The sequence below is a fragment of the Vicugna pacos genome, chromosome 9 (genome assembly GCF_048564905.1).
Source record: "Vicugna pacos chromosome 9, VicPac4, whole genome shotgun sequence".
Lineage (NCBI taxonomy): Eukaryota > Metazoa > Chordata > Mammalia > Artiodactyla > Camelidae > Vicugna > Vicugna pacos.
In genome coordinates, this window is record NC_132995.1 from 31,236,376 (window position 1) to 31,260,188 (window position 23,813).

General features: G+C 50.8%; 1 protein-coding gene and 1 long non-coding RNA gene across 17 annotated transcripts in view; one reads left to right on the top strand and one right to left on the bottom strand.

The window, feature by feature from the left end:
• Positions 1-3,237, bottom strand: part of LOC107033867 (uncharacterized) — a 47,312-nt gene extending 44,075 nt beyond the window's left edge. For 14 of the 16 annotated variants that reach the window (XR_012075623.1, XR_012075614.1, XR_012075618.1 and 11 more), the window contains exon 1: positions 2,802-3,237. This is a non-coding gene — a long non-coding RNA (uncharacterized lncRNA). Of the gene's footprint in view, positions 1-2,515; positions 2,773-2,801 lie in introns of those variants that run through there. The other 2 variants (XR_012075611.1, XR_012075613.1) reach the window with 2 other exon arrangements.
• Positions 3,238-4,691: 1,454 nt separating this feature from the next.
• Positions 4,692-8,177, top strand: IRX5 (iroquois homeobox 5). Its single transcript, XM_072967379.1, has 3 exons — positions 4,692-5,424; positions 6,492-6,897; positions 7,075-8,177. The coding sequence occupies exons 1-3, from the start codon at positions 5,176-5,178 to the stop codon at positions 7,869-7,871; spliced, it is 1,452 nt and encodes a 483-aa protein (XP_072823480.1). The 5' UTR covers positions 4,692-5,175; the 3' UTR covers positions 7,872-8,177.
• The last annotated feature ends 15,636 nt before the right edge of the window (positions 8,178-23,813 follow it).

Consider the following 23,813-nt stretch of genomic DNA (forward strand, 5'->3'; position numbering starts at 1 on the left):
TTCACTAAGGATTACATGATTTCATTTACTTGCACGTTATCAACCGAAGAACACTGAAATTTTCCCTAAGATTTCTATAATTAGAAATATATTAATAATTATTTAGTGTTATTCATTAAAACAGATGATAGGTAATTAGTTCATATTCCTATTTCATTTCTTTTAATACAGCATATCGAATTTGAAAGTAATATATGGATAATAGCACAAGGATGCTGATCTTAGCTGCCAGAAAAAAATGTTTTTGATAGGGGTGTTGGGAGGGTAAGCAAAGCAATTATCTGAAAATTAATGCTCTTGTTTTACTTTCAGCAAATGAATCTAAATAAGTCATTCTCTGATTTTAGTTTACCATGTAATTCTAGCCAGCTAATTATCCCTGGAGTCAGGAATGAGCTGTGACTCTACACCTGGCCTCTCCGATCAGACGCCTATGGCCTCCTCCACTTTCATTTCCTCTTTCTACAGTGAGTTTTAATATTAAAGAAAAACACTCACACATCTTATATACACACTGATGGACAGCCAGCTTCCAGGAAATCATGAGCTACAAAGAGAGGGGGGTAATCTTAATGCAATACTTATGTTGAAGGGTATTAGGTGCTGGGTAAACCAAGCATCCGTTCTGCTATTGTTTTTGCATTCAGAGATTTGAAGTAAAGGACAGTAGTATTATTTTAGTAGTCACCCAGGTTATGAATCAGATCCTTAAACTAAGAAGAGTTTAAATGCACTATCTTCACTTGTTCATCAGTTCAAATTTACAGAACCCTATTTTGGAAGAAATAAAACCGTTTTCCTTTATTTCTGGCAATAAAAAAGAGGCATTTCATAAACAATGTAGCTAAGTACTTGATGATAAGAAAAAAGAAATTGTTTCAGGTCATTAAAACGTTCTAGGAGACTGTTTTCCAAAAACTGAAGGGGCATACATTTCTTCTATATTTACCTTTTTATTATATTCCTGGTTCCTGCACATTAAGCACGCCTTCCTCTACAGATTTTTTCTGAACACCAACCGTTTGCTTAAGAATATACTACTCTATTTATGCTTTTCTTTCTAAAACAGGAACCATTATTCCACAAAGATAGAGCACAAAGAAAGCTGACAAAGGCATTGCCAAAAAGCCACAAGTAGTATTAATACATGCCAGAACACTTAGCACTGAACTCTCATTTCTCTCTAAAACTTCTGCTGCCAAAGGGCTCACAAAATCTGGAAGCTCCAAGACAGGTTTCTAGTGCAATTAAATTCTCCAAAAGCAAAACTGTACAAAAATATGCCGCCCTTCTTATGTCACCATTTTATAGACATTTTCTCAGGATCTTAATTAAGATAACGATGCACACCTGTGTCAACATTCTCTGGCAAGACAGCCTTATCAATCATAATCCTTTAAGTACACTCCAAAACAGCAAAGCGATATGACAGAAGCAATCTGTTGCCTTTCCTAGCGTCAGTGTTGTCTCTCTCCTACAAGAATGATGAGAGCTTTAAAATACAGCAGATCTACTTTTATGAGTCTTTAAAGTTTTAACTGTAAACAGTTATTACATTAAATAAACAGGCCTAACCTCTTTTGCACTTGATTTAAACAATGACAACTGTACAGCCAAAACTCGAAGAGCAAGCTCGACGCTCGTGTCTTAGCAATACAATTGTGGATCTTATTTTAAAGCTTTAAGTTTTAAGAGTTATGCCTAACAGGATCCGTGCAGACATGACAAACCAATAAACCCTTAGGAAGTTTTAAAATTAGAATTCTTAAACATTTTACGTTAAGAACAATCAGGGCATACCTATCCCTAGTGTAAGTTAAAATGTTCAGAAAGATACAAACGCAATAATAAGCCAAAAAGAAAGAGTCGTCTTGGTAACCTGGAACCAGAGGGAGCTAGCTTCCACCTCTGCTGGGGGAGAAAGCTTCAGTGACAAGGGACCAGTTAAACTACTGCTAAAAGTAAGCAGGCTCCCAAAAGGGAAAGCTGATGAATAAATGGGGCAATGGATGGGGGGGGGGGGACTTATCCGTATCGTCACTACTACCAAGACAAAAAGTTAAACCCCGTGGCTACCAGAAAAAACGTGAAAGCTTTCACATGAAAACGGAGAAAATCCGCCTGATGCTATCTGAATCCTGTCTGCCTGCTAATGATCAGCTCTTCCCTTCCACATATTAACACAAGTCTATCTCAGACGCCGGGCGGCCCGTGGCCAGCCGAGCAGCAGAGCCATCAATGTGCAAATAAAGCAGAAAATAGAGACATCCTTAAGAAATGAGTCTTAAATTTGACGTAGAGCGGAGGTGACAACCACAGCAACAGAACCATAAACTCTAAATGCTTCAATATCTTTCAGGATTCTCTCCAGTCCTTGACACCAAAAAGGCAGTAGAAGAAAACGGGGGTGGGGGGGAGGTTAAGTGTAGTGGGGGGATAGCTTAGCGGCCCAGAGTGGCAGGATGATGTAATGAGGATGTCTGTGTGACAGACTCAGATTCTCGGTGGCACAAACCTCCAAGGCTCCACTTCAGAAATCAGCATCCTGGACGCGAGCTGAGGGGGTGAAGCTGCCGCGCGTGGATGGAGGGGACACGCCCACGCGCGCCCTCCCGGGGACCGTCACATCAGGAGAAGCCCGCCCAACATTCACGCGGCCCTTGCCCACCGGGCGCCCGGGGGTGCGCGGGGCACGGCCGCGTCCATCCGGTCCTCCAGAGGACGCTTGACGCCGCTCGAAGGGCAGGAAGCCCGTCCGCGAAGGGGCGGGTACGCGGTGGCACGGGGAACCCGAGGCTCACCTCTCCTCCGCGGCGCGGGCGCGCGGGCCGCGGACGCTCCCTCGTGGCTGGCGCGAGCCCCCGGCGGGCGGCGCGCGCGGGCCGTTATCGACCGTTAGCGCGAGGGGCTGCTGCGGCGGCGGCGGCGGCAGCGGGCGGAGCCGGGGGCGGGCGCTGGGGAGCAGAGGGGCCGCGAGAGGCGGGAACGACGGAGCAGGGAGGGGAAGCTCCGGGGAGGACCTCCCCGCGACCACCCGGGAGGACACTGCCCCTTGGTTGCCTGAGAAGCTGCCACTGGCCGGCTCCGCGCAGTCCTGGCCACTCGGCCTCGCCTCAGTCTCGGCCGGTAGGCTGCCACCTCAGACGGGTTGTGCCCGCCACCGCCGGCTTCCCGTCTCCATGACAATAGGGCGCCGACGCCCCGCCCAGCCCCGCCCCCTGGGCGCCGTGACTCGGAGGGGAGCGGGCTCACGTCGCCGAAGGGCGGAGCCAATAGAGGCCGGTGTCCAATTAGTGATGGCAGGGAGGAGCGGGGCTGGGCGGATAGAGAGGTTGTCTGAGAACGTCCGCCTGAGAGGCGGAGCCTGGGGGAACTGACGGAGGGGAGGAGTCAGCGCGCGTGCGTGAAGTCGCGCTGCACAGAGTGTGCGAGTGTGCAGAGTGTATTTGTGTGCCCGGACTGGAGCTCAGGAAATAAAATGTATCTCGCCTGTCATAGTCATTGCGGGAAAGTTTGTGTATAGTCATCGGCTTGCGTGTGACCCCCATTATAAAAGGCCACAAAGTCCCTGATTTACTGGGCTTTAGTGGAATGCCCAACACTATGCCAGCCCGTGTCCTGGTTCACCAGCGCCCCTGTCTGTTCCAGAGTTCAAGTGCTTCTGTGACTTGTGGCGGCGCGGGGTGGAGGAACAGGCAAAGGGTCTGTTTTGTGTTCTGTGTGGCCTTCGTGGGCAAGGGCTCGGCCTGTGACTCAGTTGTGTGTATTTGCCTTGCCAGCTCCTCACTGGACAAACAGTGGTTGAGTTGGTTACTGCTCCGCGGAGCTTTAGCAGTAGAACGTGGGTGGGTGCTCGAGTGCATGCTAAGGGGAAGGAGACCCTCACTCTCCTCCACCACCAAACCCAGTCTGGCGTAGCTACGTTTGGGTAATGCAAAGCCCCGAGAAAGAGGCAGCGATCTATGGCGGGAGGGTGTTTAGTGGAGTCCAGAGACCTACTCCGGCGTAGCTGCTTCTCTGTCTGACTGCTCTTGCCCACTATCTGCAGAGAAAGGCTACCCCGTAGTACCGGGTTCCCAGTGTCTCCTCCTTCGCAGTCTGGCGGGGAGTTGGTGGAAGGGAGGCCGGGCCAGAGACTTGATGTCCAAGGCCTGTCTCTTGCCCACCTGCTGCTACTGGCGGAGAGGGACAGTCACCCCGGACTCCCTGCGTCCTGGACGCGGGCATCCATCTGGCTCTCCCAGGGGCCTTCATTCCGGGTCTCCAACTCACTCTCGGGTACCCTAGGTTGAGGGAGAAGCCAGGGGCGGGTCGGCTGCGATCCGCTTTGGAACTCAGCCTCCTGGCGAACGAGAAATCCGCTAACTCCTTGATTTGCTGTGGCAGAGCGTTCACTGGCGCGCGGTCCGCGGCCTCATTCCCTTTGTGCTTCCGAACGGCCGGACCCAACACCAAGGCCCGCCTTGCATCGGAACCGCCGCTCCACCCCGACTTAGCAGGGGAGGAAAGTTGGAAGAGATCGGTGCGCCCGGGATGTGATTGTCATCCTGGGGCCGGCGCTCGAGAGTCTGAGTGAGGGAGAGAGAGGGAGAGACCGAAGAGGGGAGGGGGGGAAAATAAGAGGAGGGGGGAGAGGAGGGCCGCGGAGGAGAGGCGGGCACGAGGGAGGGGCGAGGGGAGCGCCAGCGAGCGGGAGAAGGAGCCGGGGAGGAAGAGGGAGAGGGCGAGGCGCGCCTGGCGGCCGGGTTGGCTGCGGCCGCCCAGAGCCTCCTGCCAGTCCTCCCACCGACTACACCCCGGGAAGGAGGAGCTTCAGGCGCGCACAAGGCGTCAGAATCCTCAATTTCCAACTTAGCATCTTGGCAGGACCTTTGCGAAGCCAAAAGGAGAGCCCCCCAGTGCAAAGAGCGAGGGGGGAAACAGAAAGCAGCAAGAGAGGGGGGAAAAACCCTGCCGGGGCGAGTGAGGCGCGCAGAGGAGCGGGCGCGGCGGTCGCAGCCGGAGGCGCGCGGGAAGCCAGTAAGGAGGCGCCGCGGGCCGGAGCCCGGGAGCCAGGACCCGAGGAGCAGCGGCCCGGGGCAGCCGGAGACCAGGTGCCCGCCCGCTCGCCCTCGCAGGGCGCCGCCCGGCTCGTTGGCGGCCGCGGCGCGGAGCGCCCCATGCCCGTGTGTGGCCATGTCCTACCCGCAGGGCTACTTGTACCAGCCGTCCGCCTCGCTGGCGCTCTACTCGTGCCCGGCGTACAGCACCAGCGTCATCTCGGGGCCCCGCACGGATGAGCTCGGCCGCTCGTCGTCGGGCTCCGCGTTCTCGCCCTACGCCGGCTCCACCGCCTTCACGGCGCCCTCGCCGGGCTACAACTCGCACCTCCAATACGGCGCCGACCCCGCGGCAGCCGCCGCTGCCGCTTTCTCTTCGTACGTGGTGAGTGAGCGGGAGCCGGGGTGGGCGAGAGCAGCTGGGGCCGCGCGGGGCAGGCGGGGGCTGCGGGGACACGGGCCTCGGCTCCACCGCGGACCACCCCCGCCGAGCCTCGCGGCCCCTGCAAACTTAGGCGATTGTCTCGCTCGACTTCGCCCGGGCCTGGGGCTCAGGAGTTGCTCCGAGAGAAGAGCCGCGTCTTGCTCGGATCGCGGAGTTGGAGGAAAGGGTTTTTTGGGGGAGAGATCGCTGCAATTAAAGAGCAGCATTTGGTTCAAACGTGAGCTCCAGGCCGCCGTGTACATTTACTTTATTTATTTTTTATTTTTTGTCATTTGGGGAAAGTAGTTCAAAAGAAATAGACCTGAAATCTGAACAGAAGCGTGCTAAGTCTGTGTAAATGTGTTTGGCCTCGCCTTTAATTAGTCCTCCAAAATGTTGCAAATCCGTAATCCTATCTTCGCAATCCGATTTGGAGGTATTAAATTTCTGAAAAGTCGGCCGAGCTGCGGTGCATCCGGGATTTTTCGGCCGGGTGCACTTTCTGGAAAAGCGCCGTGGCTTCGGTTTGGGATAACACTTTTGGAAGGGTGGGAGCACCGGGACAAGGCTTAGCTTTTCGTTTGTCTTACTCTGTAGAGAAGCAAAAAAATGCCCCGACTTCCTTTGCTCTCCTCCTCTTGCTCCTAACGTGCAGCCACTCGGGCGCGGAGCGCAGAGTCGCCGCCGCTGCCCAGGCCTCTCTCTGGGTAGAGGGCCTGGCCGCGGTGGCCGGATCTGCGCACGGGGGGCGGACGTGCTCGGGCAGACGGGGGCCTACTGGGTGCCGCCGAGTCCAGGAAGGTTTCAAGCGACCCCAAGGACTGGACTCAGGAGTTGGCGCCCCCGCTGCCCTCCGAGGAGGAGCGGTTGCCCTGGGGTCTGAGTCCTCCAGCCCTACCCTAGTGGAAGCCGCAGTGCGGGCCTTGCAGCCCAAAGACCCCTGGGCGCACGCAAAGTGTGCTTCGGTCGTCCAGGTGGCACTGGGGATTACGGCCCACTCTCACTTTCTCTCTGCCTGTCCCCTGCAGAGCTCTCCCTACGACCATACACCCGGCATGGCAGGCTCCTTGGGGTACCACCCTTATGCTGCGCCCCTGGGCTCCTACCCGTACGGGGACCCTGCGTACCGGAAGAACGCCACGCGAGACGCCACCGCTACGCTCAAGGCCTGGCTCAACGAGCACCGCAAGAACCCCTACCCTACCAAGGGCGAGAAGATCATGCTGGCCATCATCACCAAGATGACCCTCACCCAGGTGTCCACCTGGTTTGCTAACGCGCGCCGGCGCCTCAAGAAGGAGAACAAGATGACGTGGACGCCGCGGAACCGCAGCGAGGACGAGGAGGAGGAAGAGAACATTGATCTGGAGAAGAACGACGAAGATGAGCCCCAGAAGCCCGAGGACAAGGGCGACCCCGAGGGCCCTGAAGCAGGTTGGTGGATGCGGGAAAGGGTGCGTTGAGCGGAAATAAGAAGCAAAAAGCAGTGGAGTGGGGGATGCCTGGAGAGGGGGCCCACAGGGCCTGGAGGTTGGGGGCAGAGGTCTTTGCCTTTGCGGGCGGGGACTTGGTTCCCCTCTGCGCGTCTAATCGCCTGGGTTTCGCCCGCAGGAGGAGGAGAGCAGAAGGCGGCTTCAGGCTGCGAACGGCTGCAAGGGCCGCCCACCCCCGCCGGCAAGGAGACCGAGGGCAGCCTCAGCGACTCGGATTTTAAGGAGTCGCCATCCGAGAGCCGCCTCGACGCGCTGCCCGGGCCCCCCCGCGCCGGCGGGCCCTCCCCAGCCGGACCTGCGGCAGCGCGGCTGGCTGAGGACCCGGGCCCTCACTACCCCTCGGGCGCGCCGGCTCCGGGCCCGCACCCAGCTGCGGGAGAGCTGCCCCCGGGTCCCGGAGGGCCCTCGGTCATACACTCCCCGCCACCACCGCCTCCACAGGCGGTGCTCGCCAAGCCCAAACTGTGGTCTCTGGCGGAGATCGCCACATCCTCGGACAAGGTCAAGGACGGGGGCGGAGGGAGCGAGGGCTCTCCGTGCCCACCGTGCCCCGGGCCCGTAGCCGGGCAAGCCCTAGGAGGCAGCCGCGCATCGCCGGCCCCGGCGCCATCGCGCTCACCCTCGGCGCAGTGTCCCTTTCCAGGCGGGACGGTGCTGTCCCGGCCTCTCTACTACACGGCGCCCTTCTATCCTGGCTACACGAACTATGGCTCCTTTGGACACCTTCACGGCCACCCAGGCCCCGGTCCAGGCCCCACCACGGGTCCGGGCTCGCATTTCAATGGATTAAACCAGACCGTGTTGAACAGAGCGGACGCTTTGGCTAAAGACCCGAAAATGTTGCGGAGCCAGTCCCAGCTAGACCTGTGCAAAGACTCTCCCTATGAATTGAAGAAAGGTATGTCCGACATTTAACGCGGGCTGCGTCGGTCCCGGACTTTCCTAATTTATTAAAAAACATGGCCTTGGCAGTTATTTTTCCATCAACATGAGAGAAAAACGAAACTACCCCTCCTATTAAAAAGTTTATAATTCATGGAGATGGATGACATAAAAATGTAAACATCTCCACATAAACACAAAAATGTCTTAACCAACCGAAAAGGAAAATTACAAAAATGATTTGTATTAAATCTTATTCTGTATATTTAATGTAGCATTTTGTATTTAAATTGATAATTCAATATCTTTGAAGTAAATTATGAAATTAAGACACCTGTACAGGCATTTAATGGTTTTTTTTGTAATATAAATATATACATTTGTGTTGCCCCCAAAACTGTTTCATAGTTTAAAAAATACAAGTTTAATTTAATTTTTTACACCTATTGATTTTTCTGGGTATGAGCTAAAGTATTATTACAGAAAGGAAACAGGTTATACACTTAGATTTAAAAAGTAAAAGAAACTGCAGCCGCCTTTGTAAAATGCAAAATATTTAATTAAAAGAGATTTTAACATAATCAGAGCCACTCATTACTTTTTAGAAGCCTCAATAAACTGTCCATCGCCATGGACGAAAGGTGCAAACTGCAACTTCCCCCCCCCCCCCCCGAAGTGGGGAATGAAAGGTTCTACGAAACCTAGTGTGCCAGCGAGAAACTGTAATTAAGCCTCAGCCCCGGGGAACCTGGCCCTGCCCGGAATGCAGATTTGGTGATGCGGGCTGCTTGGGGGAGATTGGACCCCAGAGGAGAGAGGAGAGAGACCCAAGTGTGTGCCCAGAAGGGAGAAGAGATGGCAAAGCCAGCTAGAGACACGCACCACCCGAGCTCCATCGCTTAACCTAATTACTTCGAATCAGTGTCGTGTTTTATGCAAAGCAATCAGCTGGTGAACTTTGCTAATGAGTTCGATTTTATGCCGGATTTAGCCCTTATTACTATTTCAAAGGTGCTCTGGGCTAATGGTGGCGGGGAGCATTAGGGGATGCCAAGGAGAAGGCTTTCCCAAGTCAAAGTCTTCTCTACCCCTTCAAAATTGGCCGTTGATCTCTTCGCTGGATTTGATTAAATTAGTAAATGTTCCATCCGAGACCGTGCGGGTGGTATGCGGCCGGGTAGATCCCGGCGCAACCTCTGGGCTGGGGCGGCGGACCAGCGAGGGGACGGTTCCCCCCTTTCACAGGTAGGTGTCACACTTGTCCTGAATTACAAGCCTGCACTTTGCAGAGTCGGAGATTGGAGACAGAGTGGGCAGAAGTGGGGGAGGGAGCGCCACAGGCGCTTGGGGGAAGTGAGGGGAGCCCCGAACAGACCAGAAGAGCCCCTACCGCCCCACCCCCACAGGCCCCTTTTGGGGCAAGGGGGCCTTCAAAAGTTCGAGGATATTTGCCTAAATAATGAGGCCGTTGTGGACTTGGTCAGGCTTGTCGTCACTTAAGCACTTTTCCCATCTCGGATTCAAGAGTCCGAGTAGCTACAAAAAGTATTTTGAGGTTTTATTTTCTCCATTTAAACCCGCATATTTCATATTAAAATGGAAAGTCAGGTTGCGTCTCAGTCCCCAATGAGGAAGAGCTACCGCCCTGCGTATGAGGCCCGTCAACTCTCTCCGATGCTCGGGTCTCCATTTTCCGCGGGAGATGTGGAACCTGGGACGTGTGGAATTTCATGGGAAATTTTCAGTGATCGAGGGAGGGGAGGGCTTACAGCAAAAACATATCTCCGCCAGGGGAATTAATTTGCTCTATTAAACCCAAGCCTGAGTGTAGAGAGGATGTGTTTGCACAAAACACCGGTTTAATTAGGCTAAATCAAAACGCACATATTTGCATTTCTACTCAAGATTACTTTAACCCTGCTTGGTTTAAAAAACACAGCCCAAACTTTCACCGGAGTTTTTGCTTTTACTACTTTCTTTTTCACCCTGCAACGGAGCTCCTTTAGCTTATTCGAATTTAAACAAGTTTGAAAGCAGCATTATCCAGATGTTTTCGAGAACGGCAGTCGACTTCAGAGTATAAATTAGTGAGAAAATTCACGCAGGGAAAATGGTTTCAAAGCTGGAAGTGTGAATGATTAAATATGCATGAGACGATCGTATTTTATTTTGTCCCTTTAATTATAAATGATTTTTTAAACAATTGAATTCCAGAGATGACTTTCCCTACCCCCCGCGCCCCAGCTCCCTGCATCCACCCCTCCAACAGCCCTGTTCACAATCAGCTTTTCCCCCCCTGTTGAATATGCAGCCCCAGGAGTCACCATCTCTTCTAAAAAAGCCAGAAGAATAGGCCAGTCCCCTTCTCTTAAGAGAGAGTTTAGGGACGACATCAACTCTGCGGGGTTTGGAAGCACTGGCCCTAAACCCTGTCCAACGATTTTAAAAAGAAAATTACAGGCCTCCTTGTGTTCCCGGGAATATGCAAATAGCGCGGCGCGGGCCTCCCGGGTCTGATTGCCCAGGCTCGGGGCTGGGAGCCGAAAGCCCGCGGGGCTGCCTGGGAACGGGAACCTCGCACTGGGGAGCCCGCGGCGTTTCTCCCCAACGAGGGGCTGCGCAAGGCGCCTCCCGGCTAGGCAGCGAAACTGCCAGAGGCTGGAAGGCTGGTGCCCAAATCGCTGCCCCCTGCTCGCATCCCTCCTGCCCTTGGCCTCTGCAGGATCTAGGGTTTTCTTTGCGTACTTTGTCCTAAGTACAAGCCCCAAATTAAGTTTAGGGTTTTCTCCTTTGCAGAGCTGAGTTTCGCTGATCATTGGTTTTTCTGGTGTCTAGAGACTTTTAAGTTCGGGGGCGGCCGGCCGGGCAGACCCAGGTACGGACATTTAGGAAATGCTTCCCGCGTTCAATCCCAGAAGTAGTTGCATGTCTGTAAGGTCCCAAGTCCCTCCTCGAGGCTCGGTGCCTCCGCTTGGCCGCATCTTGGGCCGTGTCGAAGGCGATGCGCCTTGGGGTCGCTGGGGGAAATCTTCAAGCATGTGCCAGGATCGGGGTTTGTTCGCAGACTTGGACTGGGGCGCGGAAGTTACCCAAGGCAGCGCCTAAGACACCTCGGTGCTGGGGCTGCGTGGGCATTTGCCACCTGCGCTTGGCTGCGCTGGTTCCAGCCCCTAAGCAGAGCCTAGCCTGGCACTTAGCGACTAGAAGTCGCTAAATCCCTGGCAGTGAGACCGAAGGATCACTGAGTAGGGTCCATGCAGTTAGCCTCCTGAGGCAGCACCAAAGCGGGGACCGGTTGGGTGCAGGGCCGAATCAGTTTCGGGATTTGGGGTGAGGAACCAACAACCCAGTCAGCCCTCGAGGGCGAATACGCGGGCATTGAGAAGAGGCTACGGAAGGTGCCCTTCCCCCTTTCCGCTCCTCGGATCGGGATGCCAGCACCCGAACTCTTGTTCCCCGGGCTGGGTAAGGGTCCTCCATCAATGCCTTCTAGTTTGCAAGCCCCTCGGGGCCTCTTATTCTCCGTAATGTGCGCAGCCCTTGGAGCCTGGAAGATTGGGGGCTGGGAGGGTGGGGTGAGGTGGTCGTGCTCGCGGTTTCAGAATGGACCGTACCTCCCAACCCTCCTGTCCCCGACAAGCTGCCAACTCGGGCGGAGGCACAGAATAGTGCCTTGCAAAGGGCCCAAAGTGAAAGGAATGTGATTGCGCTCCCAAGAGGGAGCCGGAGGCGGATGCAGTTTAGGAAGGGCGCCGCCTACTGGTCCCCGGGCGCCACGCGGCTCGCAAAGAGGAGGAGTTAGGCGACGCCCGGCTATGCCCCCCACCCACAGCGGGACCTTAGCTCTGAACCCCAGGAGGGTCAAACGTAAACTGCTTCGCCACCCCACTCGCTGTGGCCTGGGACCCAGGACCCAGCTAGCATTGAGGATTCAGATAGTAGCGCCTGTGACTAGAAGAGTATTAGCCCTTCGGATTCCTGCCACGGCTTTGGGCACAGTCTCGAAAACCAGGCGGCAGGCAATTGAGAAATACGCCGGCGGCTGGAACAGCCTGCGGGTGGGGGCCGCAGCGGTGCGCAGCCCAGGCGATGCTGGTGCTCCCGCTTCCCTTCAGGTGCACGCACTTCCGTTTCTGCTGGCCTTTCCCCACCCGGCCTCTGGACCCCGCACAGTTTTGTTTAATCTGCGGTTTGGCAAGTTACGAGTCTACCGCGCAGCCGCGCCCCCAAAGACCATTTCTATCTTTTGGCCAGTGGGTAGGACATGTTTAGGAAAAGGAAAAAACAAAAAAAACTACCCTCTAATTTTTCAAACTCTCCAGTTTCGCAAGCACCTTTAATGAAGTCGGCGTGGCAAAGCAGGAGGTGCTCACCTGGACGTCCCCCTCTACCTCTCTAGAAGCGCTAATGGGTAGTTATCAACCGGTCTCCGTGGTGCAAGGATGCTGGGAACAGCGGGAGAGCGCCTTCTGCCTGGCTCTTCTCATTCCTTGCCACTTGGCTACCAAATAGGAAAATCGGGCCTGACTGCGATCTTACCTCCTGCCCTTCCCCCAAACTGGCCAAAGCGGCGGGACTGTCCCTAGACCCACGCCGTGGGTCTCCCTTTTGGACTAGGCCAGAGCTGGTCTCCTTTTCGTTTTCACGCTAAATGAGACTTGGGTCCCAGGCACAAGGTTGTGGCCTAACAAGATCGCGTCAGGGGCCGGGCTGCAGCTCTAGCTGCACACACCGCGCTGACCGGCCCCTCTAGGGGCCTTTGGAAATCTCCTGCCTCCAGTCGGCCGCAGGCCCCAATCCTGGGTCCCCAAGGCCGCTCTCCCGGCCGCGCTCGTTTCCGGCGCCCGGACGAGCCCGGCGCTCCCAGACGCCACTTTTCCCAGTGAAATCTGCTTTTATTTGCTCCGAGCAAACCCCGGGCTCTCAGCGCTCCCGCCTGATGGATGCAAATGTAAATGTGCACTTATTTAATTGGATCAGGCCCCAAGATAAAAGAGATAAACGGCTCCCCGTTTGCTAACTTATTTTCCGAGGCATGCAGCGCCGCGTGGAGGGGAAGCTAATGAAGGAGGGGCGCGTCGCTGGGTGCTCGAGCTCTCCGCGGCCGTAGCGCGCTGGCCGGTTGGCTCTGCTGGGGCGGAGGCTCCTTGTCCATCTCCCTAGGCCTGGGCCCTGCCCACCCGCTAGTGTCCCCTTGGGACCTTCTGGGCACCACGACGGGAAAGTGAGAAGGCACCGCGTCGGCTTCGCGCTTGCAAATACCCAAGCTCTGGCCACAATGTTCTGCGGTTTGTTACCCTCTCTTTACTTACCCAACTCACCATACTGAACTCATACTGTCTGGGCCCATTCTATAGAAAATCCTTTCTTACTCCCCTCTCAGGCGTTGCCTTTCACCCTAGGTGGGGATTTCAAAAAGACACGAGGGCCACGAGAAAGACCAGGAGCGTTCCCCCAACCCTGACCCCCCAGCCGCCGGAGTCCCGTGGAGCCGCCCTTTAGAGGGAAGGACCCCCTTCTCTGTTCCCAGACGGCCCTCTCTTGGATCCTGGGATTTCTTTCAGGAATGGAAAGAAGCCATAGATAATCCCCCCCCAATAATGTATGTACGCAATACACACAACCCTTCAACAATTTCGGGGGTGACAGAACCCCAACATCCTAGACTTTTGGAGGAGAAAGGGCTGCCTGGCTCTCTCCTCCCCTGGGCTGGAGTTCTGAACTTCAGCTCCAGGGCATCTATCTCCGCCACCCTGGACAAATTCGTTCCCCAATTTGGGGCCTCGGGTTTTCCCCGCAAAGTTTCTCTTCTGTTTACAAGGGTCGGGGAGAAGGTTGGAGTGGGTGATGGCAAGAGGTTGGATGAGACAGATGCGAATGGGTGCCAAGGAGTCGAGGAAAGGGGGCGCCCTAGGCAGAGACCCTCTCCAGGTAGCCCCCGGAGGCTAGGCTGGGCAGGGCTGGGCAGGGCGGCGGAAGCTCCGCATCCCCAACGCGCTGATGGATTAGCGTGTCAGGAGAGCTCTGTGCGCGGAGCCCATCAGAAAGCACTTACCTCGCTAAACTGAAATTACTGTCTTTTCAGGGGCTAATTTGTGTAACTCCCATGGAGGGGCTTGGAGGGGGTTTGATGAGGCATAAAATGATGATTAATGAATTTATTGGCCGCTGCTCATCAAACAAGGGCTGGAGAGCTCCGGTCTGAGCCGGCGGCCTGGCGGCGGCGCTCAACACAGCTAGGGTTGGGACTCCGTGGGTCCAGCGCCTGCAAGGGTTTTTCCCCTTGTACCCAGTCCTGGCTCTGGGCGCTTTCCTTGCCTTTAGCAGCTTTCTGCTCACCAGCCTCGGACTGGGGCACAGGCTCCAGCAATGCCACCGTCGCCCCCTGCAGGCGGGCTTCTCAGGCCTGAGGGGAGGCAATACTCCTGTGGCTGCAGGCCCAGAGGTGAGGCAGCACCTCTCCAGTGTCCTAGAAGCCAGGACTTGAGTGTGACCAGGGCACCCCCGGCAGAGTGGAGATGGAGATGTAGGCTGTCGTCCAGAGACATAGCTTACTGGTTGGGACATTGGGCCTAGGTGACTCAGTCCTACCTCAGCAACTTACTAAGCCCTATGTCTTTGGGCAGATCAAATAACCTCTCTGAGTCTCAGTGGCCTCATATGTACAGTGGGCCTGTACCACCTCTGTTTTGTGAGGATTCTAGTGAATGGCACATAGCCATCCTTCAATATAGTTATTAGGGTCATGTTCTCTTAAGTCTTCACTTCATTGGAGATGCTAGCCAAGGCCAGGGGTGGCGGGGGAGACTGAGGCTTCAGGTTCTGACTTGGGGAGAATCCTGACAGAATGGTTGATGTTCTTTAGCACTTACCCCCTCCGCACCTTCTCTGACTATATGTCACTCTCTGGGGCTTGATTGGGGGAAATACTGGAGAGCTTGGGAAGGCAGGTCCGGTCAGACCCCAGCTTTGGGGAGCTGACCGGACCTGCCTGGGGGATCCCATGGGCAGAATTGAACTTCAGGTTAGTCCACAAGATAGTTTAGAGCTTCCGTCACTCATAAATAACCCAGCCTTTTCCTGCAGGCTCCTGTCCTTTGGAATGTGTCCCCAAGGGCCTTTTAGCCACTTCCCTTGGTCTCAGTCAAGAACCTGCAGCTCGTAAACTTAAAAACTCAGCCTGGACCCTTTACCTTCCCTGCCTCCCTTGCATCCCCCACACTGCCCTGCCCAGATCTCCCAACAATTGGCTCTACCTTTCCCTCCCCGGGACATCCTGCCCTGCTGGAACAGAGCTCAGGATAAGCCCTTGGCATCGATCCATCCAGGAGAAGGCTTGAGCGGGCCTCCATGTTAGTGCAGTTACATTTAGACTATGCCCTTCCCTCTTCCAACGTACATCAGTTGAGCATCTGTGATATGCAAGATGCACTGGTCTGGGTACTGAGGATGCAGTGATGAATAAAATCCCTGCCCTCCTGGAGCTTACCTGTTAGAGGATGAGACAGAGAGTAAACAAATGAGTGTGGTAATGGCTTATCACAATCTCCAGGTGATGAGCATTAGGGAAAAAAAATTAAGTAGGGTAAGGATACGGAAGGGAGTGTGCTTTTTGAGGGAGAGCAGTCTGGGAAGCAGTCTGGGTGACATCTGAGCAGACACCTGAGAGAAGTCAGGGGATAGGACATGCAGATATGGGGTGGGGGAAGGGTAGAGGAAGAGTTCTGGGCAGAAGGAATAGCACGTGCAAAGGTCCTGATGTGGGAGCAGGTTGGAGCAGCAACAAGTAGACCTTTGTGGGAGGGGATGAGGGAAAGACGAAACCAGATTCAGGGTACATGGGGCCTTGGATGTCCTGGTGAGATCTCTGGGTTTAATGCTGAGTGAGAGAGGGAGGAAGAAAAGGAGGATTTTGAGGGGAGAGATGGGATCTGATTTATGTTTTAAAGGCATCCCCAAGCGTGAGGAGCTGAGACCCTGAGAGGGCAAGTGTAGAGGTAGGGACCAGTTAGGAGGCTGATGGAGATTATAGGGGGAGGTAATGCTGCCTTGGACCAGCAGAATAGCCACAGAGGTGGGGAGAAGCAATTTGAGTCTGGGCTATATTTTGAAGGCCAGGTCAATGAAATTTGCTGATTGACTGAATGTTGGACATATGAGAAATCAAATTCTGATGCCTCCAAGAATTTGGGCCTGAGAACCTAGAGGCATGAGATGGCCATTTGCTGAGATGTCACACAGTAAAGGGAAGAGCAGGGATTTTTTTCAGACAAGGAGGGGATAAGATACTGGTTGCCCTGATCCCCAAGCCCTTTGACCTAAAGGAGTTGCTCTTCTGGCCACGCTGGGCATCTCATGGCAAAGTACAGTGTTCAGGCCAAACCCTGAAGTGAACAGATCCCCTTTCCTGAGACCAGAGCTCTAACCCCATCTCTCTTATGATTTCTATCTTTTTTTTTTCCTTTTTCCTTTTCTTTTCTATCAGTGGAGAAACTGAGGTTCAGGAAGTGAAAATGACTTGCCCAAACTCACACAGTGAGTTTCTAGGCAGAACCAAATGGGAAACCCAGGTCTCCAAACTCCTTAGCTGTGTTCTCCGTCTGTCTGAGCCAAGCTAAGATCTCTAGGATATCTGTATTTTAACTGAGAGCTCTTGGAAACAAAATGCCTTAACGGAGAGGAATGAATTTATAATGGTGGAATCTCAGACACTGTGACAGGCTGTCAAGGGAGATATTTTCAGGCTGGGCCGGGAAACATCTCAGCTCTCCTCCAACGCTGCTGGAGGACTGGCTGCCTCCTCAGGCCTCCGTGTGTGAAGTACAGATGAGGGAAAAGCGAGGACTATGTCATCTCTCCCCAACAGTCGACAGCAAGGATGTGCCGGGTCTGCCGTCCCTGACAAGGCCTGTTTACTTCCCTAAATCATGGCCATCTGAAAAGATTTGCTCATTTCTCCCGCTGAAAGTGACTGCTCGCCCACAATCATCTCACATAAGGCAAGCCGAAATGAACGTTCCTTTGCCCACCATTTTACAAAGCAACTCAGATCAAGCAGATTTGAGCTGGGGACAAGGCCTCGAATCATGGGTCTATCATACACTTATTTTGAATTTCTTCTTCTTTTTTTTTTTTTAATGCCTCAGCTTGGCTGTTTGTTTGTTTCCTCTCAATCTTTTTCTTGACTCCTAGTGTTGTATACATGGCCGTCAGCTTGGGGATATTTTCTGTAAAACTATCAGTGGCTTTGTCCCCAAGGGAACCTGCAGGCCCTAAGGAACAGCATCTCAACATCTTTCAAGCAGTGTGAGACATGTTAGTGCTAGATTCCGAATATCCTCACAGTTTCAGAATATCCCAGACACCTTACCAGCTAACACAGTTTGACATCAGACTTCCCACACAGTTGTCATCTCTGAGACTTTTTTTTTTTAGATCCAGACCACAAAGCTTTTTTTTGTTGTTGTTGTTGGTTGGTTGGTTAGTTTTGTTTGCCTTCTGTTTGTATCCAGCATCTAAATCCAAACCCTGTGGTAACAGGTGGCTTTTTTCCCAAATACTCGTACGTGCAAAGATGTTCATTGGTAGCTGATTTTCCTGGATCACACAAAAAAGAGGATGAGTGGCACCTTGGAGAAAAGGGTTCATTTGGAATAAATACCACGTCTTTGCTCTCATGAAGAATGTGGTAGAAAAACTGTTGACCTGGTTTATTTTGGTTGGTGGAGGTTTTTTATTTTTCCTATCTCTCCAGATTTTTTTTTCCTTTCTTACTTTCTTTTTTTCTTTTTAATGTTCTCTTTTAATCTGGTAAATGCCTGACAGGTCCTAGAAAATGTCTGAGGAATGTCTGAGAAGGCTCCAGAGGACTCAAAATTGCAGGCAAAGAGCCCTTACCTTCCTCAGTGTTCCTCGAAACTTACTCATTTCAGCCCCACCCTCCAGACCCTTGTCACAGCCTCTGACTATTGAAACAGCCATTTATAGAACAATCTCCTTTGAATTCTGTCACCATTAACTTATGTATTTTTTTGTTTTTGTTTTTTATGTTTTTTTAAATTGGGGGGGAAATAATTAGGTTTATTTATTTTTAATGGAGGTAATGGGAATTGAGCCCAGGACCTCGATGCATGCTAAGCACGCACTCTACCACTGAGCTATACCCTCTCCCTACCATTAATTTATATTGAAAGGAATGTTTATACCACCACAGTCACTGGAAAATTAGTATTGCTTGCCATGAACAGAAGATAGTCATTTAAAAAAAAACAATTAATTAAATGAAATTCTGGGCTGCCTGGGCTTTGAAGGCAACTGGCATCTCTCAGGGTCTCTGGTTGTTCTAGAGATTTCACCAACCTCATTATTTCTGTTTTGATTATATGGGTCACCTGAGCATCTTTTCCCCTTCACCTGAAGTCATCTCATTTCCCCCAGAGATGTGCTTACCAAACTCTGAAAAATAGTAAGTGCTCATTTTACAGATGTGGAAACTGAGGCCCTGAGACATCAAGTAACTTGCTCAAGATCACACAGCTAGATGGTGACACAGCAGCCAGGGATGGGTGCTTCCCTGTCCCCACCCTGCTTCCCCCTACACTCCTTTCTTAATTAATCCCTTACATTCGAATCCTCATCTCAGGGTGCACATCTGGGGAGGCAGGACCAGGATGGGAGGATCCTTACAAACCTGCTAAGCTTTTGCTCCTTCCATCCCACTGGTTCTGCCAGGCCTGAGTCTCTTTTTCCTACCTGGAGGTCACTCTTTGGGGATAAGAGGCTAAGACCTACAACCTATTCTCTTTGATGCCACAAAGGACTCTGGCCTTCCTTCTGCCAGGGAAGAAGAGAGGGTTGGAGCCTCCAGCTCTGAGCAAAAGTTGGCTTGAAGATGTAGATACCATCTCTCTTTGAGAGGTTCCTGCCCCATCAGTGCCTCATGTCCTCTTTTTCCAGATGTAATAAGCAGGAGGTTTCCATCACACTCCCCTCCTTCCTGAAGCTGGCCACAGAGACACATGGTAACTTTGTTTAGTGCTAAGAAGTAGGGAACTGTTGGGTTCCCAGCTGGAATATCACTCATAGTTAACCCCCACCACCCTGCACGCATACACTTTGCCCCTCTCCCCTCTCTTTTCTTTTCTCTCTGGGTGGGGACCTTTAGCATAGCTTGCTGATCAAGTAGGCCCTCCCAACCCGGCGTAGCATCCAGCACCTACTCTCTCCTCTGCTCTAGGCCACCCTTCTCACTACCTGAAGTGCATCTCCAGAAGGACCACAAGTCACTCAAATTCACAATGTCCCAAATCTAGGTTTATTCCTAGGTCTTTTATTCTCATCGATGCAATGGTAAAGGGGATTATTTCCTTAAATTCTATGTGGTGTATATATCTATATGTATATAGATATAAACACACACACACACACACACACACACACACACACACACACGGAATACTACTCAGCCATGAAAAGGAATGGAAATTTTGCCATTTGCAACAACATGGATGGACATGGCAGGTATTATGCTAAGTGAAATAAGCCAGACAGAGAAAGAAAAATACTATATTTTATCACTTATATGTAGAACCTGAAAAATACAACAAACTAGTGAATATAACAAAAAAGAAACAGACTCACAAATATAGAGAACAAACTGGTGGTTACCAGTGGGGAGAAGGAAGAGGTGAGGGGCAAGATAGGGGTAGGGGAGTAAGAAATACAAACTATTATGTATGAAATAAGCTCCAAGGATGTATTTTACAAACAGTGGGAATTTAGCCACTATTTTATTATAACTATAAATGGAGTATAACCTTTACAAATTGTGAATCACTATATTGTACACCTGTGATGTATATATTGTACATCAACTATACTTCAATTTAAAAATAGTAATTAAAAAAGAAATATAAAAAAGAATAAAACCAGATAAAATGACAGATGAAAAAAAATGCCTCAAACTAAAGTCACCTCTCCCCCAGTCCTAGCCTTACCCCAACCCCAGATTGGCTTCTCTTGGCTTCCTTCATCCAGTGACTCAGTGGGAGGACTTTAGAGACATGCCAACACTTCTCTCTCCCCCATGCCTCACATGCATCGACTCCCCAAGTCCCATAGATCCTTCTGAGGGGTCATGTTCAACCACTTCCCAGCCACTGCACTAGACTGAGCCTTGTCATCTGTCCCATGGGCCATGCATACCCTCCTGAAGTTCCCCCACCCCCAGTCATCTTTGAAGCATCAACATAGAGTCCAAGGCCTGGAGCATCCTGGGTATTCAATACATGTTGATGGAAATGAAAACCAAGAAGTGGATCCCAAGCCAGTGTACTTGGATTTTCCCATAGAAATACAACTTTTGAAATGGCTCTGGGGTCAGACAGATGTGAGTTAAATCCTGACTGCCCTCTGTTGTCTTGGGTGTATTAGTGAGCCAGATTGGATGACCGAGAAATCTCAACAGAGAGGCCCAGAGCCTGTGGTGATTGAGAAGGTGGACTCTGTTGGGTGTCAGACTTCTTGGATTCCATCCCCATGGGCCATTTGCCAGCTGTGCAACCCTGGGAAAGTTCCTTAACCTCTCTGAAATTCTGTGTCCTCCTCTATAACTAATAACTGTACCTACTTCAGAGGGTGAGGATTAAATGAGATAATGGATGCAAAGCCCACCAGTGCACATGATTGACCCTCAATAAATGTGAGTGCTCACCATTGTTACCCAGTAAACATGGTTTCATATTATTGACAATGACTTCATCTGAGAATTTATAAAATTGTGTAGTATGTTTTCTTTATTTCTCTTTTTTGTATATATATATATATATATATATATATATATATATATATATATATATATATTTTATTCAAGTATAGTCAGTTTACAATGTGTCAACTTCTGGCATACAGCACAATGCTTCAGTCATCCATGAACACACATATACTCATTTTCATATTCTTTTTCACTGTAAGTTACTACAAGACATTGAATATAGTTCCCGGTGCTATACAGTATGAACTCGTTTATCTATTTTATAAATCTTAACTACTTGATGTCTTTTTGCTGACCAGCAATGGTTAAGATGTCTAGAGTGGGAAAAAAAAGCTTATTTTAAGAATCACTACTTGGAACATTATTTCATTACTTGAACTTTCTGCTGACTCATCTGTTCCTTGGTAACTGAGTCTTTCTTTACCAATAACTTTAATTACATCAATCACTCATTCCAAAAAGTGCTGAATGATGAAAACTCCTAGAGGTGACACCATGGACTTCTGTCACACAAGCAGGAGCTTTTGGAGAGAGAATAAGTTTTTCTTTCCTTTTCTTTCTTTCTTTTTTTTAAAGTAGGGATCAGTACTTCAAATAGGGCACTTCATTTAGCAATCGTGATTTACTATCTACACATCTCTATCAATTTATAATTAGCCATCTTCATAACAGGAGGAATGACAAGTCATAACTTCTTGAATTGAATCGAATGGAATTTGTTTCATCTTCTGACAGTTATTTTTCTGGCTATTCGTGTCTCAATTCCACTGTGAGAAGAATAAGTCGCCTGCTATTTGCTGAGCTTGAAATGTTATCTGTTGCTGCAGAGAAGCAGTGATCCTCAATTTGGGGAGGGGAGTAGGGCATGGGCTGGGGGTGGTGATGGTGGGAGTTGGCACACATCTCACAAATCCCTGCCCCGAAGGCCATGCTCTTCCTTCCTCCCATCCCCTCCAGGCCCTTGTCCTTTCCCTCTTGGACTGTGACATCAGCCTCCCAATAGGTCTCCCTGTCTCCAGGTACTCCCCCATCTTTCCATCTACATACTCTTACCTTATTAGTCAGGAGACAGTAGCCAGGGGAGCTACAGAAGGTTGTAGAGCGGGAGAGCAACAAAATCAAAGTGGCACTTCCAACAGAGGAAAGTCCTGGTTCTTCTCTCTGTCATTTGAAACTCTTCATCGTTCTGACCCCACTCTCCCATGTGACCCCGTCTCCCAAGACACTTTATGGGAATCTTGTGCTCTGGTCACTCTAGCTAAATGGTCACTTTCCCAGCCCTTTTCCCAGGCTGCTTCCTCTGCCTCAGAGCAACCCAACCCTGTCACCTGTCTAAATCCACTCGCCCTTCAGAGATTGAGTTCAAGTGCATCTAGAGGATTTCTCAGTGGCTCCTTTCTCTCTACGCAAGGCTACTGCTGATGAAGAGGTGGCAGAACACACGGGTTCTGGGGTCAGGGAAAGCTGGGCTTGCATCTCATCTCTGCCCCGTGCCAGCTGGTGACCTTGGGCAGGTGCCTTTAACCTCTCGGCGCTTCAGTTCCACTACAGTGAAGTAATGCTGGTGACATCTGTGTCCTGGGGTTTGGTTAGAATAAATGTGAGCCTGTCTGTGGAGTGCTTTAGAAGTCATTTATTTCATGTAGTTTGATGCATCCACTATGGAAAACGGTACAGATTCCTTAAAAAAAACTAAAATTAGACTTACTATATGATCCAGCAATCCCTCTCCTGGGCATATATCCAGAGAAAGCTCCAGGTCAAAAAGACACATGCATGATGATGTTCATAGGGGCACTTATTACAATAGCCAAGACATGGAAGCAACCTAAATGCCCACTGACAGATGACTGGATAAAGAAGTTGTGGTATATATGCAATGGAATACTACTTAGCCATAAAAAATAATAAAGTAATGCCATTTGCAGCAACATGGATGGGCCTGGAGATTATCATTCCTGTAGCTGATTTTCCCCATCATTCTTGTAGTTGTAGACTGCATATGGGATGATATAATCCCCCTGGCTAAAATATCTAATGGCTCTCTATTGCCCTCATACAAGGCTTAAACTCCTAAGTATGATATTCCTTTACACTTTAGGTTCTAAATCTGTTTGCCATTTCTATGCACTATTTGTCCTCTGGGCCTTTGCACATGCTATTCTCTCTGCCTGGCATACCCCAGTTCTCACTGTCTGCCCCCCACCTTTCTCTAGTCAACCCCTATGTGGTGAGAGATCTGTGCTTAAAGTTCCCTTTTCCCTCAGTGCTCTGACCTTCTCTGTGCTAAAGATATAAAGTAAAGGATAAGCAAAATTTACTAGTTGTGTGATCCTGGGTACTTAATTCACCTCTGAAGTTTGGCTTCTCCTTCTGTAAAATGGGACACAATCATAGGTAATAAGAATCCATTCTAGTTTAACAGTCAGTTTAATAGTTAGTGTGTGATTCACTGCCTCGTAAGATTGTTGTTTGGATGAAAGGAGATCACTGCAGGCAAATTTCATAGGCAAGTGGAGGGATAAACATTGGCAGAAGGCCCAGTCCTAGCCTTGAGGAATCTTCAGTGACTTCAGACTCATACCACCATGGTTGACAGCTCCTTGAGAGCCATTTCCTTCTTTCTTTTTTTCCTATAGGAACCCCACCTTTGTGTGGGGTGGCAAGGTGCCCAGCCCTAGGGAATGAAACATTTATATGTAGGCTAGTTGTAATAATTCCATTCTTCTTTGCCAGATGCTCACTTTCCCAGCTTCCCTTGCAGCTAGGAGGCCATGTGACCCATTCTGGCCAATGAGACATGAGAAGAAATCTATGAATTTTTCTGAATCTCAATTTCTACTTTTATAAAATGAGGAGGCAGGATCAAAGAGCAGTGTTGCTTAATTCCCCAGTTTTTGTTTTCGTTTTTTAAGCAGAGGAGCTCCCTTTTTTGGTTCCAAAGTAATCTTACATAGAATGCTAATATATAGCAAAGCACAATTGCTTTAATTGAAAAGGGAGATTGGAGAGTACAGAAACTGTATCCTAGTCTTCACAGGCAGCCCTGAAGCACATCTACAGAACAACACTTGGAAAGCCACTGGGTTGGAGCAGCTGTACATCCTGTCCTGGATATGTGTTATTTCACTTGTGTATATTTGGATACTTATTCTAGTCCCGCCAGTCTGAATTTCCCATGGGAACTATCTCTCCCCTCCCCT